This window comes from Mus caroli, unplaced genomic scaffold (assembly GCF_978045245.1).
Source record: "Mus caroli unplaced genomic scaffold, Mus_caroli_1 scaffold_7, whole genome shotgun sequence".
Lineage (NCBI taxonomy): Eukaryota > Metazoa > Chordata > Mammalia > Rodentia > Muridae > Mus > Mus caroli.
Genome location: NW_028227262.1, coordinates 19,523,074 through 19,538,474, shown reverse-complemented (window position 1 = coordinate 19,538,474; position 15,401 = coordinate 19,523,074). Strand labels below are relative to the sequence as shown.

The following is a 15,401-nucleotide window of genomic DNA, read 5'->3' as shown; positions in this document are numbered from 1 at the left end:
AGGGAGATACTGTACCATCATATAGTGGAAAGTGTGCTGTCAGGCCAATAAATCAATCTATCTATCATCTATCTATCTATCTATCTATCTATCTATCTATCTATCTATCTACCTATCTATCTATCACATACATATCTAGTTTACACAACTTACACACAGACACACACACACATAGACATGTATACACACACATATATGTATATATTCATATATATACATATAAATATGTATACACACACACACACACACACACACGAGTTATTGTACTCTCATCACTCTACCAAAGCTGCTCTACATGGGTAATGCCTGGCTAAAATAAGCACACTAAATACCACCTAGTGTAGAAACAGAGTTAGAGCAGACAGAGCCTATAAAAGACCACCAGAAACCACAGACTGTGAATTTGTCTTTGTTTCAAGCTGAAAGTTATTCATCCAATTATTATAATTTTAAGATGAGGAATAACGAAAACCATTTATTGAATAATGACTTGTTGAAAAGTTGGAGATAAAAATGTTTCTTTTTGCATTGGGTTGGGCATTGAAGGTCAAGGTATGTGAGGCACAGAGTGTAATGACATATTAAGAAGATATAAATGTTAAAACTTATAGAGTAGCTGTGGTAGTACACATTTGAAACTCCAGCATTCACAGGACTGAGCAGGTGGATCTCAAGTTCAAAATCAGCCTGGACTATGTAGATATATACTCTGTAAAAAAAAAAAAAAAAAAGGAAGGAAGGAGGGAAGATAGAAAAAGATCGGAAGGAATGAAAAAAGGAACAAAGGAGGAGGAGAGAGAGAGACAGAGAGAGGAAGAAACAGATGGGAAGAGAGGAAAATGTGAGGAGTGTATGAGGGGAGGAGAGAAATTACATATAAGGCAGGAAAATAGAGGGGATTCTAAGTTTATCAAAACCCAATAAAACAGTAACCAGAAGTATTTGTCCAGCTGCAGTTATTCAAGTAAATCCTCTCTAATTTTTTGACCACATATATTGACATCTGTACTATGCTCCTTAACCATTTATTTCAACAACAGCGAAATATTTTTTAAGCATGCTATGCTGTAGGGACATGCTTTGGACACAGATGTTCCTAATCTTTTAAACCCTATATCCTATGGAGAAAATTTGAGTGCTATAAATGTTGAAGCTAATATATCAAGGACCAAGAAGCCCAAGGAAGGTAATGGAGGTAGGTTGGTAATTTGAAATAGAGTACCCAGAGGGCTCCTCGTTCACTTAAGAGGTGATATGTGTGCAGCCTCGGTGAACAAGACAGAAGGCTCAGCAGCCATCTCAGACAGGATCATTTAAAGAGGGAAACCACAAACACTTTGAGTTGAAAAGTCAAAGATAGATGAGGCTGAAATACCATAGTGAGGCTAGCATCCGTCCTTGCTGGAGAAGTAGAGGGCAGTGGTACCTCAAAGAACAAAGGTACTTAGAGCACATGAGGTCTTAAAGGCAATTATAAGCGCTTTTTTGTTGTTATTTTGTTTTGCTTTTACTCTGAAACATGCTAAGAAGTCAATGAGAGCTTTTAGTAGAGACCTGATATGGCTGTATTTGAATTTAACAGAGCTAAGACTGAAACACATCGTAGAGGGACAGAGATAAAAATTAGGGACAACTCCCAAAATTAGTGCTGTGCCCAGATCAATGGATTACAGAAGTCCCTCAGCATGTTTCCTCAAATGTAACCATCTGCAATTTATCCTTCAGACTTGAGCTCAGCAGCTGGTATCCCATCTCAGTCCCTAGGACACATGTAAGTTGTCAGCATGCCAGGAAATAGAACACCCTGGACCACCCTTCCTATCATCACTCTGGTTCTCCTTGCTTCTTAGCCCACACAACTATGATTTCTCAGCTTCCTGATCTTGTAAGGAACTCTTGGTTTCAGCATCCAGATTTATTTTCTTTGATGATGATGATGATGATGATGGTTTCTTGAACTTATCTGTTCAATTCTGGGAACCCAATTAAAATGTTCACACCTTGGGCTTGAGAGGTAGCTCAGTAGCTGCTGTGGAAGCATGAGGATAATCCAATGTGGAATTATCATATCCACTTGGCAGCCATTTACAGTGTCCTCATCTCCCAGGGTTGGATGAAAGGGAGAGGCAGGTGGATACGGGACAGCTGTCCAGACAGCATAAGGAAACAGTGAAATCTAGTTCAGAGGAAGACCCAGTTTCAACAAAGAAGGTGATGGCAAGTGGTAATGGATGACCCTGGATGTGGACCTCTAGTCTCCAGACTTGCCCAGGGAAGTGAGTACACTCCTACACACATATGCACATGAGCTCACATGTGCACACACACAACATTCATGTCTTTCGAAATCCCATCCTATGCTTTAACTACTTGAGTCAATTAATCATACTTCTCTCATATTGATCACTATCTCCTCTATAGTTTTTTTTCAGATGTTGACAATTCAGAGTTGAATATTAAAAGATGAGAGCAAACTTCACAAAATGTATGTTTTTCTCAGAGATGTTTTGAAATCTTTAAGAACCCAAGTTTATGCTTCAATGAAAAACTGTCTAGCATACATTCCCTATCAGTATAGAATTCATCAACCTTTTGGAGGAGAAGGCAAGTTAGATCGTTACATATAGGCAGGTTCATTCAGAGGCCAAAGATACTTTAATAAGCAGTTTTTCAATTGAGATGAAAGTGACATAAACCCAATCATTTTCAAGAGAACAATTCAGTGGACTCAGCATAATTTCTGCCCACATATTGATTAGTCTGAGAAAGCTACAAACAAATCCCCAGCAATTTGGAAGTCCACACTGGAAATAAGGGTGGTATTAATGGACAATCTTAGAAGTTAACAAGACAGATCACACTGGGAAACAGTCATATTCCAGTCATATGTTTGTAAAGAAATGACTTAAGACTTGGTTGTTAACTGCAAGATAGTGTATCATAAAAAGATGAAATATGTTCTGTGTTCCAAAACATTAATCCTGACTGGGCACTTTTTAAATATTCACTATCAGATATGATTTATCTTTCCAACTACAGTATTTAAGGAGAATGCTTCCTGAAAGGGCAGCACCTTTGTCATACTGCTGGCCAGACAGCATAAGGAAACTGTGAAATCTAGATACCAGATTTGCTATCAGAAAAGGTGGGCAGACTCTTTGAGTTATCTAGTTGAGGAAGTAGCTTGGGTTACTACTTTTGGGTAATGGCCATCTTAATAATGATCATGTGGGTGAAAATAGAATCCCTATTTGTGGTGAAGATTCTCTTCCCTCATTTTTTCACTTCTCAATTTAGAAGTTCATTTTGCCTTCTCCCTGTGTCTGATGTACTGTAGATACTGAGCAAATCATGCAAACACAGTGTGTACTCTGGTAACAATATTTGATTAACATATATGTGTATGTCTTACTAGTTCATTTAATGATACTGATCTGTACATATGTTCAGTGCTGACTTCTTGGGGTTCAGTAGGCTTGATCCTAGAGAAAGCTTTCCCCCTCTTTAACTGCCTGTAGTTCTTCATGTGGGGAATAGGGCCTTATGAAACTCCCACACCCATACCATACCAACTGAGGTTGTCATTATGCAGGTCTTGTTTGCTGACTTGTATTGTTTTTATTTCCTAGATATACTTTCCCTGTCCTGTCTAGAAGACACCACAGTAAGTAGGCTGGTTCTCTGGCTTTTAAAGTCTTCAGTCTCACTCCTCTACAGTGTTTCCTGATAGTGTAGGGGTTTCATTGTGGTTGTGAAATTTGAGTCAGGGTACCTCAGGTTCACATATTCTCTGTATTTTTGAGCTGCCCTCACTCCATGTCTAGTCACTTCCTAACTGGAAGATAGCGTCGCCATCTTTGTGAAGATGACAAGTACAAAAGTCTCAGCTTCTTCATCCAAGTTCTCAGCTGAGGTCAAAGTCTCTTAGCATTCCAGCATTTTCTCTGGTTTTTAATATTCATCTGTTCTGTTCTGTTCTGTTGTTGTTGTTGGTAGTGGTGGTGGTGGTGGTTTGTGTGCATGTGTACACACACACACACACACACACACACACACACACACCATCTTTATATTCTCACATACATTTACAGTTCCTTCTCACAGATACTGTATGAAGAAGTATTGCAGATTTGGTTGTAGACCTCTGATCCATGAATCCATACACAATTGTGCAGTAAGCTGTCCTGGGGAGCTGTATTTCTGACTTGAAACCTGTTAGAAAGAAATACAGTGAGGTAATTAAAACAAACAGAGACCAGAGAGGTCTTTCATGGAGCTAGAAAGTTTAAGAACATTGGTAAAAATAGTCTGAGGCATTTAAATTATTTAAAAAGGAATCTTTAACTTAGAGTGTATTCATCTTCAAGTGGTAATAGACTTGTCTTTATAATTAAGGTAAGAAAATGATGGTTTTTCCCCACAGAAATGCTAGTATTATGAGTTGAATGAAATAAAGAGCCATGCCAATTAGTCACATTCAAGGATTATCATTGGGTCATAGTGCAAAAGTTACCACCTACTGAACTCTACCTTGAATGACTGCTTCTTCTTGACCCTGTGGTTGGTAGACTGAGAAAATCTGCTCTTGAACTGGCAGGGGTAAGATAAACTGCTTTGACTCAGACCTCAGGGAGAATTTCTACTAGTAATTTCTGAAAATTTCCCTGACATTCAAGTGGTTTGGGGGCAGAGATTAAGTTACTGCCACCCTGGAACATTTTAAAATGTTAAGCCCATTTTGTGAATTTACAAAGAATCATTGAGTTGCATGGTTACAATGGGAAAACAAATCAAGGTGAATAAATGCTGCTGAAGAGGAAGGAGTATGTTCTGTGGATTGTTAGTGAATGCATTTGGATTGAATTAGTAGAGGGGAGGCAGCTGAGCACTGCTGATGTAACACTGGGTGAGGGTGGGGGCGTGGGCTTTTCATTGCCACCACTATCCTCATGAAGCAAATGAGGCCTTACTCTATAAACTTCAAGTTGACCCAAAAAGCCCTAAACAGATCACAATGCAATGCTGATAATCAGCTGTCAAACACAATTAGGTATTTAAGAAAACAAACCAACTTGAATGATGCACAGGAGAAAAAACAGATTGCACGCAGAGTTAGCAGGTACAAACTTAAAAACAACTGTCCTGAGTGGACTCTAGGAGTTAATAGATAGTATTGAGAATACTGTAAGCAAAGTGAGCTGCAAGTGACAAAAACAAAACAAAACAGGCAAACCAGAGGAATTATGAGAAATAAACAAAAATCAAACCAGAAATCAGTAAAATACAAAGGAAGGGAGGGAGGGAGGAGAGGGGGGAAGAAGGAAGGAAAGTGACATCAAACAGGACGGTGCAACAATTCTAAATCCAAATGAATATTTTAATATGGCTTTAAAGTATCAAGTGAAACTCTTAAAGAAATATAGGAGGACCCATGTAGACGTTTTCAATACAAATTAAGAGGGAATTACCACCACATGAAGTACGTTCTCTGATCACAGAGGAGCTAAGCCTGAATTCTAAAGGATAAATAGGAGTGTGAGAAGCATGGGTATGTGTGAAAAGTGAGAAATTTATTTCTATGTCTTGGATCAAAGAGCAACTCACCATGGAAGTCAGAAAGCATGTGAACCAAATGACTCCCAAGCCAAAAAAGACTGGAGATGAGTTAAACATCCAACATAAGAATTTAGAGAAAGAATTCAGCTTGACAGAGAAATTGGGTGAAAGGTAATAATATATATGAGAATCAACACTAGCCAAAGTGATAAAAGAGGATAGAGAAACATTAGCAAAATTTAAAAACTTAAAATTTAATTAAATTGGACTATATATATTAACATTAATGGGAGATTCAGGGGTGCATGAATATACATTGAAAGGGGGATAAAATTTTATATTTACAAATATTAGTGAACAGATGAATAGACATTTCAAAGACTTCAGCACACAATTAGGAAGAAAGTTGTAAGTTCACAAATATAAGATAAAGTTGAAGTAATGACATAAGATGCCATTTTTCATCGGTTCTGTAAAAACTTATGCTAATGATTTTACCTTTATGCCCTTTACTTTACCATTGTAAAGGATAGTCACTCTATTCTCAGTTTTGGATAAAGAATGCAGCTATAAAAGAAGTACAGAGATTTGTCCAATGTCTCATGTACATAGAGTGGGCTAATCGTTACCTCAGACTTAGGTACGGCCTCAGAGTCCAAGGCTGCACTGAACAGCTCCTCACTGGGCCAGAAGAACCAGATGCCAAGGGAATCCCTTAGTCAGCACCAGGAGAGCATCCTATACAGCCTCCCTGAGAGCTGTTCTCTTCATCTCTATGTCTCTTTCTCCCTCTCCCTCCGCCACCATGACTCCATTTTCTCATAAGTGACCAGAGAAACAGGTTTTGTAACGGCATGGTAGGCTTCCACCTCTCCACGTCTGTACCCGAACTTACGAGTTGGGGGAGAATGCTGATCCATCCTCCCAGAACCACGGCCCTTCACTCTGATTGCGGAAAAGGCCTATCCAAAATGCATTAATATGGTGAGATGATGTTTGGCTTTCAATGAACTCCTGTAGTAAAACAAAAATACAAACGTACATCAGGGGGATCCTAAAACAATGCTATAGGCATCCAGGACGGAATGAATCCTTTTACAGAAGGACGTTCGCGTAAGGTAACAATCTAGAGAGGACTGTCAATCACTGACTAACGTTGAATGTCTAGAGAGGTGTTTTAGAGTCATTTTCAATTTTTCCATCAAGAATAGATTCATTAATAAAGATGTGAGCTAGGGAGATGGCTCAGTGGGTAAAAATGCTTGCTGCAAACACATGAGGACCTGGATTTGAGTTCCCAATATCTATGTTAAAATGCCAGGTGCATCCATACATGCCTTTAACTCCTGTATGGTAGGGGTTGAAGACAGGAGAGTCCTGGAGTTGGGTGGTTGTAAGCCTATCTCTCTAGGTTCAGTGTGCAAACATACATGCATGCATGCATACATACATACATACACACACACTCTCTCTCTCTCTCTCTCACACACACACACACACACAGAGAGAGAGAGAGAGAGAGAGAGAGAGAGAGAGAGAGAGAGAGAGAGAGAGAGAGAGAGAGAGAAGCTCTCACACAAACTAAAGGGGGGAAATAAGCTTATATTATCAATATTCTACCTTAATCAACAAACTACACAAAATCCAGCATTGTCCAGCTCCCAAGCAGCTTCGTGGGAAATGGGCCATTTGTTTTTTGTACAAGTAGCAAACATAAACTCATAATAGCTTTACCAAGGAAAATAATGCTGTAGAAGAGACCCAGAGCCTGGCAGGTGTCAGGTAAGCTCTCTTTCACAGATCTACATCCCCAGCCCTGCACTGCATGTTTTATGGTTAAAATAATCCAGGAGTCTTGATTTGGTCACACAAATAGAATGATTCTTTGCCAATCACAGGTTGATATCAAAGGCCAGGTGAATTTCTAATGGGATCCTCTTCCTTGTCTGTATTCCTGCTTTCATTAACTTTCACAGGAACTGCAGCTATTGGATACGGAGTTACAGATGGATAAAAACAGAGTAGTGAAGACAGAATAGAGTGTGCAGATTGGAACTGTATTGAGGGATGCTTTCTGTAGTTCTCACCCACTTTTCCTTCAACATGTATTGTAAGTTCTCCTGATTCTGTACAATTTCTTGTTAATAGGGGTGCTTTTAAACTTTCAACTTATTTGTTATTTTATCTGATGTTTGACTTTTCACAACTGTTGCTTTTCTTTTCAACTGTATATAGAAGGGTTACTTTTTAATCCTCTTTGTCACTTAGAAGGAATTTCTTGTCTGGGTCTGTCTGAGCTAAGATGGAAAGTATGTATCAAAATTAAACAACAACAATAACACAAAACAAAAAATCAAATAAAACCACCTTTTTGCCTCCCTCAGTATTTTAACAAGACCAAACAATTCATAAATGTTGATTGTCATTGCTGATCTTTCTTGATATTAAAGTAACAAATGGGCAGTTTTTCTCCTATACTTCAAATTAGAAAATTGAAGTACATATATACAAGCATGAAGAGCCCTTACCACAACATTTGAACAATCATAAAGTTTGTTTTAACGTATTTACTTTAACGTTTTCTGTTTCGTTCCTTTTTGCATGTGTGTTGTGTGGCATGCCACAGTGCTCATGTGGAGGTCAGAGGGCAATTTGTGGGAGTCAGTTTTCCCCCTTCTATTATGTGGGTTCTAGAAACAAATTCAGGTCAAGCTTAGTGCCAAGTGCTATTTGGCAAGCTCCAAAATTGCTTATTTTAAAGTAAAATGTGAATCCTTTTCAAATCAATTAATAAAAAATAAAGCCATGCATTATGTACTGTACTGCATAATTTTGCAGTTACACCGAATGATGATATGAACATTGTTAGTGCAAGAATCTCTCTAGCCCTGATGAATATAGACCACAGGTAATTATAGAAGTATGTCCTTACAAATTCTTTTGAGTTGTCTATCTTCAGTAGATGAGCACCTAGCTGGGAACAGTGTCTCTTACTTCCATACCAGGAATTTCCTGAGAAGCTAAATAGGTAACAGCTCTTTCCATGCATGATCCAATTAGGATGGCAAGGCTGAGAAAAAACTCCTGGAAAGAAAATTAATATTGTGAAATTCATAGTATAACAATAATTCTCTTAGTGCATTTTCATGAGTACCTAGTAATAAATTTTCATTAATATATTTCTTTAACACATCTTTAATTTTTAACACAAATTAGATGATAACTTTACAGAATATATTAAAAGTCTCTTTGCTCATTTAAAAAATTTAAAGCAAAGGGACTAAAGAGATAGCTTAGTGTTTGAGACCACTGATTGCTCCTTCAGAGTACATAGGTTTGTTTCCCAGCACCCATATGACACTTCACAAACATCTATAACTGCAGTTTCAGGTCACTGGTACCCTCTTCTGGACTCTGAGGGTGCCAGGCATGCAAATGGTACACTTAGGCAAACATGCAAGCAAAACACATATAAAATTTAAAATTTAAAATCAGTTGAGTTTGTGTAATGTTTTAACTAGAGTTATTTCTTCCATTACTTCAAGCTTAGGCCTAGATTCCCTTTCTTTTTTGATTCTCTGTAAAAACAAATACCACTCAAAACCAATGGCTACAAACAGGAGTTCTACTTGACTTAATTTATCCTATGAAGAGGCATAAAGGTAATTATTTATATTTCAAATAAATATACATAATTTTGCATTTTGTTAGCTGAAGACAGTGGGGAGGGAAGTCCAGAGGTGGACTGCTGAAGGAAAAGCATTGTCAGTCAGTTATGATTCAATCAGAAACACAGGCTGGACATAGAAAAAAGTTATGAAATCAATTGAATGCTATGATTGAATGCGTTTAACCAGAGTTTTCAGTGAGTTATTAGGTCCATTTCTTCTGTATATTATTAGCATTCACAGTCTTCAGTGTCCCTTCTTCACTTCTCCCCTACATTCCTTTTCCCTCACATCTATCTTATTCTAACATCACTGTAAAAATATCAGTTCCATAAGGACACTGAACACTACTACCCCTTCGTTTGCATCAAATTATATCATAACTTGTAGATTTCGGCACGCAGCCAGAGATAAGAGCAGTTACTGCTCCTTTTAGTAAGTGAAAGAGCTGTGGATTTGTGATGCCACTTTACCAGCTGTCTGGCAGGGTATGTTATGCTAAGCGACTTCTGTTAGGTCTGCTTGCCTTGAATTCCCTGTTAGTAGATGTAAACATATTCCCCACCCCAGGCCTCAGCACCAGGAAATGAACCTCTGGAATCCGGGCTCCCATTGCTCCTTTCGTGCTGCCCTTGCCTGTAGTTTGGGATGCCTTGGAGGGAGCCACCTTCTCATCTAAAGATGATTCTGTGGGCTTGTGGTTCTCTTTATTTCTTGATGGAAAGTTGTCTTTCTCCTCTGGATTTCTCCCTGAATTGTGTCTCCAAAATGCTTCATACGTCACGAACAGCAACAGTGACAGAAAAAGAAAGTCATTCTGCTGTGTTTGAGAACGGAAAAGCCAGCACTCTTATTTTATGGATGTATATAGGGGATGCCTATGGTTATTTATAAATAAACTATGTTGCTGATAAAAAGACAGAGTCAGATGGGTCACAGATAGAGGATATATTAAATATATGGAAAGGACTATGAAGCTGGTCGCAAATAGAAAATGGCATGGATCTAACAATTGTAAACCATTTTAAATACTAATAATTTAATGAAATAATACTTTTTGCTTTCCTCTATTATTTAAAAATGCCAGCTAGCTCTTTGAGAATTACCCAGCATGTAATACATAGAATGTTTATGTACTCAGTAAAAATGTGACGAATTTTGAGTGATGAAAAATCTTTGAAGTTTACAACTCTATTGACACAGAATTCATGAAATACAGAAACCTAAAGAGAAATATTCAGTCTTCACAAAGCATCTGCTTAGTAATTTTTCAATGCCCCAGGCAGTACCTGGCAGAGTCAAATTTTTTTTTTTTTTACTAAAGATCATGTGTAAGAAGAAGCTGGAACACTCCTCCATTGTTGGTAGGATTGCAAGCTTGTACAACCACTCTGGAAATCAGTCTGGCAGTTCCTCAGAAAACTGGACATAGTACTACCAGAGGATCCAGCAATACATCTCCTGGGCATATATCCAGAAGATGTTACAACTGGTAAGAAGGACACATGCTCCACTATGTTCATAGCAGCCTTATTTATAATAGCCAGAAGCTGGAAAGAACCCAGATGCCCCTCAACAGAGGAATGGATACAGAAAATGTGGTACATTTACACAATGGAGTACTTCTCGGCTATTAAAAAGAATGAATTTATGAAATTCCTAGGCAAATGGATGGACCTGGAGGGCATCATCCTGAGTGAGGTAACCCAATCACAAAAGAACTCACACAATATGTACTCACTGATAAGTGGATATTAGCACAGAAACTTAGAATACCCAAGATATAAGATACAATTTGAAAACACATAAAACTCAAGAAGAACGAAGACCAAAGTGTGGACACTTTGCCCCTTCTTAGATCTGGGAACAAAACACCCATGGAAGGAGTTACAGAGACAAAGTTTGGAGCTGAGACAAAAGGATGGATCATCTAGAGACTGCCATATCTGGGGATCCATCCCATAATCAGCTTCCAAACGCTGACACCATTGCATACACTAGCAAGATTTTGCTGAAAGGACCCAGATATAACTGTCTCTTGTGAGACTATGCTGGGGCCAGCAAACACAGAAATGGATGCTCACAGTCCGCTATTGGATGAATCACAGGGCCCCCAATGGAGGAGCTAGAGAAAGTACCCAAGGAGCTAAAGGGATCTGCAACCCTATAGGTGGAACAACATTATGAACTAACCAGTACCCCCCGGAGCTCTTGACTCTAGCTGCATATATATCAGAAGATGGCCTAGTCGGCCATCAGTGGAAAGAGAGGCCCATTGGTCGTGCAAACTTTATATGCCTCAGTACAGGGGAATGCCAGGGCCAAGAAGTGGGAGTGGGAGTGTGGAGGAGTGGATGGGGGAGCGTGTGGGGGACTTTTGAGATAGCACTGGAAATGTAACTGAAATAAATACCTAATTAAAAAAAAGATAATTCCCATGTATCATGTCATGAGACATCCAAAAATTACACAAAACTCATTTAATACAGCTGTCTCCTAGGAAATATTAGGTTTCTTTTGACTCTGCAAGTTTCCCTCCACTAACTTTTACTTTCAGTTCTACTTTAAAAAGAAAATCACCTGTCTATGTAGAATAGTAGAGCAATATACTCGCGAATATATGTTTTACTAAGCAGATTTTCTATAATCCACCATTTCTTATAATCTCACCAATAACTAGGTTATAACTATGGAAGAGTCTCAATTCGCTTATAACTGAAACAGTAATTAATGAGGTTATGCATGCCAAGCCCTTGAGAGAGTTCTTGGCATCAATTAATTGCATAATCACTGTTTGCTACTGCATCAACCTCCCTCACCCATACTCACCTAGGGCACCCAGCACTGCAGCAACCACTACTGCCACAAAGCACAGGATTCCTAAACCCACTGCGATGGGCCGCCAAGGTGAAGATGGAGCCCGGCTTCCTGGAAAGTAAGAGAGATGAGAAAGAGAGTGAGGGAAAATGATGGAACTCTTTAACAGTTTAGCTCACTGAAATTGGGGTGGCTCTAAAGGGATCAGCAGACACTAGGCTCTAGTGACTTGAGAATCTAACACTGTAGTGTAAATCTCCATTTTCCTCCAACTTCAGGATGCTTCTTCCTCCATTGCTTCAGCCGTGGCATCATGGCCATACTATCTGTAACTCCTCCATTGTAGGCTCACAGGCTAGTCTGGACACTATCCAATCCCTGAAGTCCTACTTGGTCACAGAGCAAATATCTTTCTGTAGGAGAAACAGCACCAATGACTAAGGATAGCTTTTTCTTGTCATTTATATGGTGCATGTTTTAAAGAAGTTATTTTCTCTATGCCTTTGTTTTTATTTATTCATTTTTTATTTCCAAGTTTTGAAATTAGATCAATAGCACCTTAATACTGTTGCTGGGACTGAGTGCTTTAGTTTATGCAGCATACGCATATAAGCCATGCCCTTTCCCTCAATCAATTTTTAGACTATTTTCCAAGCAAATTTCACAAGAGAGGGATTGTGTAAGTGGTTATAAATAATTGCATAATGTGAACACCAAAAAAGCGGAAGAAAGCAAACTGATGTTAGAACCCGTCAGTCACCTCTTCGTTTAACAGTGAACTGATTTTTGTTTTAAGCTGATGATACCAACAACAGAAAGCCAAGTCATAGAGCTGCCCAATAGGTGACCCTGAAAGAGACTAAAACGCCCACTCTGTGTTAGGGCTTTAATGTCCTTTATTCTTGTCTTGTTTCCGCTTTAATATCTATTTCCTGATAATGAGACATTTTAAAGTAGCTTGTGCTTTCCATAGCTGACATACTAACATCTCGTTTTATAAAATCCAAATTAATCTCTTACCTAAAGAGCATAGCAGATTTGGGATTTACACCCCATGACTCCTGGCTTCTCTTTGGGTTTAACCAAAGATACATTCATTTTTATTTCCCACACACTCCTCTATGGTTGCATCCCCATGACTTTAGCATACTGTGCTGTATGATTGTACAGGTTGTTCCTTTATCTGTTTCCTGGCCCCCTCACAAGTTGCTAAAATAAACAAGGAAAGAGCAACTCTACTAAAATTCTTTCATCTTTCTCTTTTACTCGTGTTACCAGTGCTACCTCTGACTGTAGAGTAGAGTAGTTCTGTTTTCTACCATAAACCAAAAGCAGTTTGTGGAAGTCGTTGATGACTTCCAGCAGTCTTTAAAACTATATATATATATATATACATATATATATATATATGTATATATATGTGTGTGTGTATATATATGTGTATATATATGTGTGTATACATATATACATATATACATATATACATATATACATATATACATATATACATATATACATATATACATATATATGTGGGTGTATACATGTATATATATATATATACAAACACATATCATATACATACCACATATACCAAATATATATCATCACACACACATATATGAAAATATATTTTTGTAGGCAGTTCTACAAATCAAGAGTCTCTCCAGGTCTCTACTTCTCTTATTTCAGTTAATGAGAACAAAGGTGCTGTTAGCAGAAAGAAAATGGATACCTTTCTCTGATCTCACGGGCCTTTTATGGATGCCTTGAGTGCTGAAGTCTAATTGAGTATATCCATCTTCATCCAGATTCTCTATATGAGAGTGATATTTCATTGCTTCACAGGGCCCTAGGTACGCAGAGCACTTGAATGTTCTTTACTAGTAAAATAACTGCCAGGATGAGGCTCACTAAGCCAAACCCTGAAACAGCCCTTCGCGAGGTTCATGGAGCACAGCTTAAGTAGTCAAGCCAGTGCCCAAAGCAGGAAATGAAAACGCGTTGGAGTAATTTCCCTTTTTGCCTCTAGATCCTGTTTCTGAGGCTGTAACTTCTGAAGAAAACTGTAATGCTGTATGATGCTTGTCTGTCGTTTTAGATCAACTGTATGACTGATCCATAGATTACAGTCTTAAAAGACGTTGGTTACACTCCCCATTGAAACTGACACGATTAATTGGTATGGCCTACATAAACTGTTAAGCAGTTTGGGTGTCTTGAATTTGACACTGGCTTGTTAGAACTCTGATTGCATCCTCGCATCCTTTCATGTGTTCATGCTATCCATTGTAGTAAATACTCTATAACTGCCTGGAGTTGGCAGCATTGGCAGGAAGGCTCTCCACACAGAAATTTATTGCCTGATGGAGGAATCACAGCTGAGCATCCAAAGTACATCACTCCAGCAACACAAAGCGAATGATTCTCTTGGAGGTTTATCATGGAGTAGAAATATATAGGCGCAAACATTTACTGGGAATGATTCTGCCTTAGGTACTTCACAGCACACCTGCGTTCTCATTCTGTCTCCCTCTCTAAGAATTACAATTTAGCACATATTAGCACTACTATTTTCAAATAAGGAGAAGAAGACATGGATTCTCAAAGATGGAAATTTCAAAACTAGAACAAGGGTCTAGAACAAAGTCTACTAAGTTTTTAAGACTTGGAATTACTTACTGTTGCACTGGCTTCATTCTTCTGGACTCTTATGATACATATAATAGACTGAAACATAAAGATAAATTCTCTCTCTCCCCTCTCTTGAAATTCTCAGATTAACAAAAAAATGATCAAATCAGTACAGTTTTGAAACAACCATCACTTGATTACTGCTGTAAGTCAACAAGGAGAACATCAAAGATATGAGAATAGACTTAGTTTAAGGATATGGTTGAATTGGAGAAGATTTACCATGAATGGAAGTCAGAGTCCACAAAACAAAATTTGAAGACTTATTCAAGGCTAGAGTGTGCTAATAAAAAGAAGCTGCAATACTAAAGGGATAGCTAGAGTGAGTCTTCATCAGGACTTGTCAATTGGCACTCATTAAACTAAGAAACTCCTCATCTTTATGACTTGAGGCAGTGGCACACCTGGAAACAACGCACTCACCTCCAACTCCCAGAGACTGTGAGGAAGAGCAAGAACAATCACCCTCGAATGTTTGCCCTTGAGGAGACTGTTCAGGGTGGTGGACTTCTCATGCCAGAGAAAAGATACTATATTGCAAATTCCAAACATATCTGCTGTAAGAGTGGATTTACCTACCACCTGCTGTCAAGATGTTTTGTTTTGTTTTGTTTTGTTTTGTTTTGTTTTGTTTTGTTTTTTGAGACAAGATCTCAAAAACTCAGT

General features: G+C 38.4%; 1 protein-coding gene across 2 annotated transcripts; it reads right to left on the bottom strand.

Moving 5' to 3' along the window:
* Window positions 1–2,636: 2,636 nt before the first annotated feature.
* Clec7a (C-type lectin domain containing 7A) lies at window positions 2,637–13,963 on the bottom strand. Of its 2 annotated transcripts, XM_021165512.3 has the most exons (6): window positions 13,777–13,963; window positions 12,054–12,152; window positions 9,861–9,995; window positions 8,489–8,640; window positions 6,452–6,570; window positions 2,637–4,212 (listed from the first exon to the last, which is right to left on the bottom strand). In XM_021165512.3, the coding sequence occupies exons 1-6, from the start codon at window positions 13,877–13,879 to the stop codon at window positions 4,086–4,088; spliced, it is 735 nt and encodes a 244-aa protein (XP_021021171.1). In that variant the 5' UTR covers window positions 13,880–13,963; the 3' UTR covers window positions 2,637–4,085. The 2 variants fall into 2 exon arrangements, with proteins under 2 accessions (XP_021021171.1, XP_021021172.1); XM_021165513.3 differs by lacking the exon at window positions 9,861–9,995.
* Between the last annotated feature and the right edge of the window lie 1,438 nt (window positions 13,964–15,401).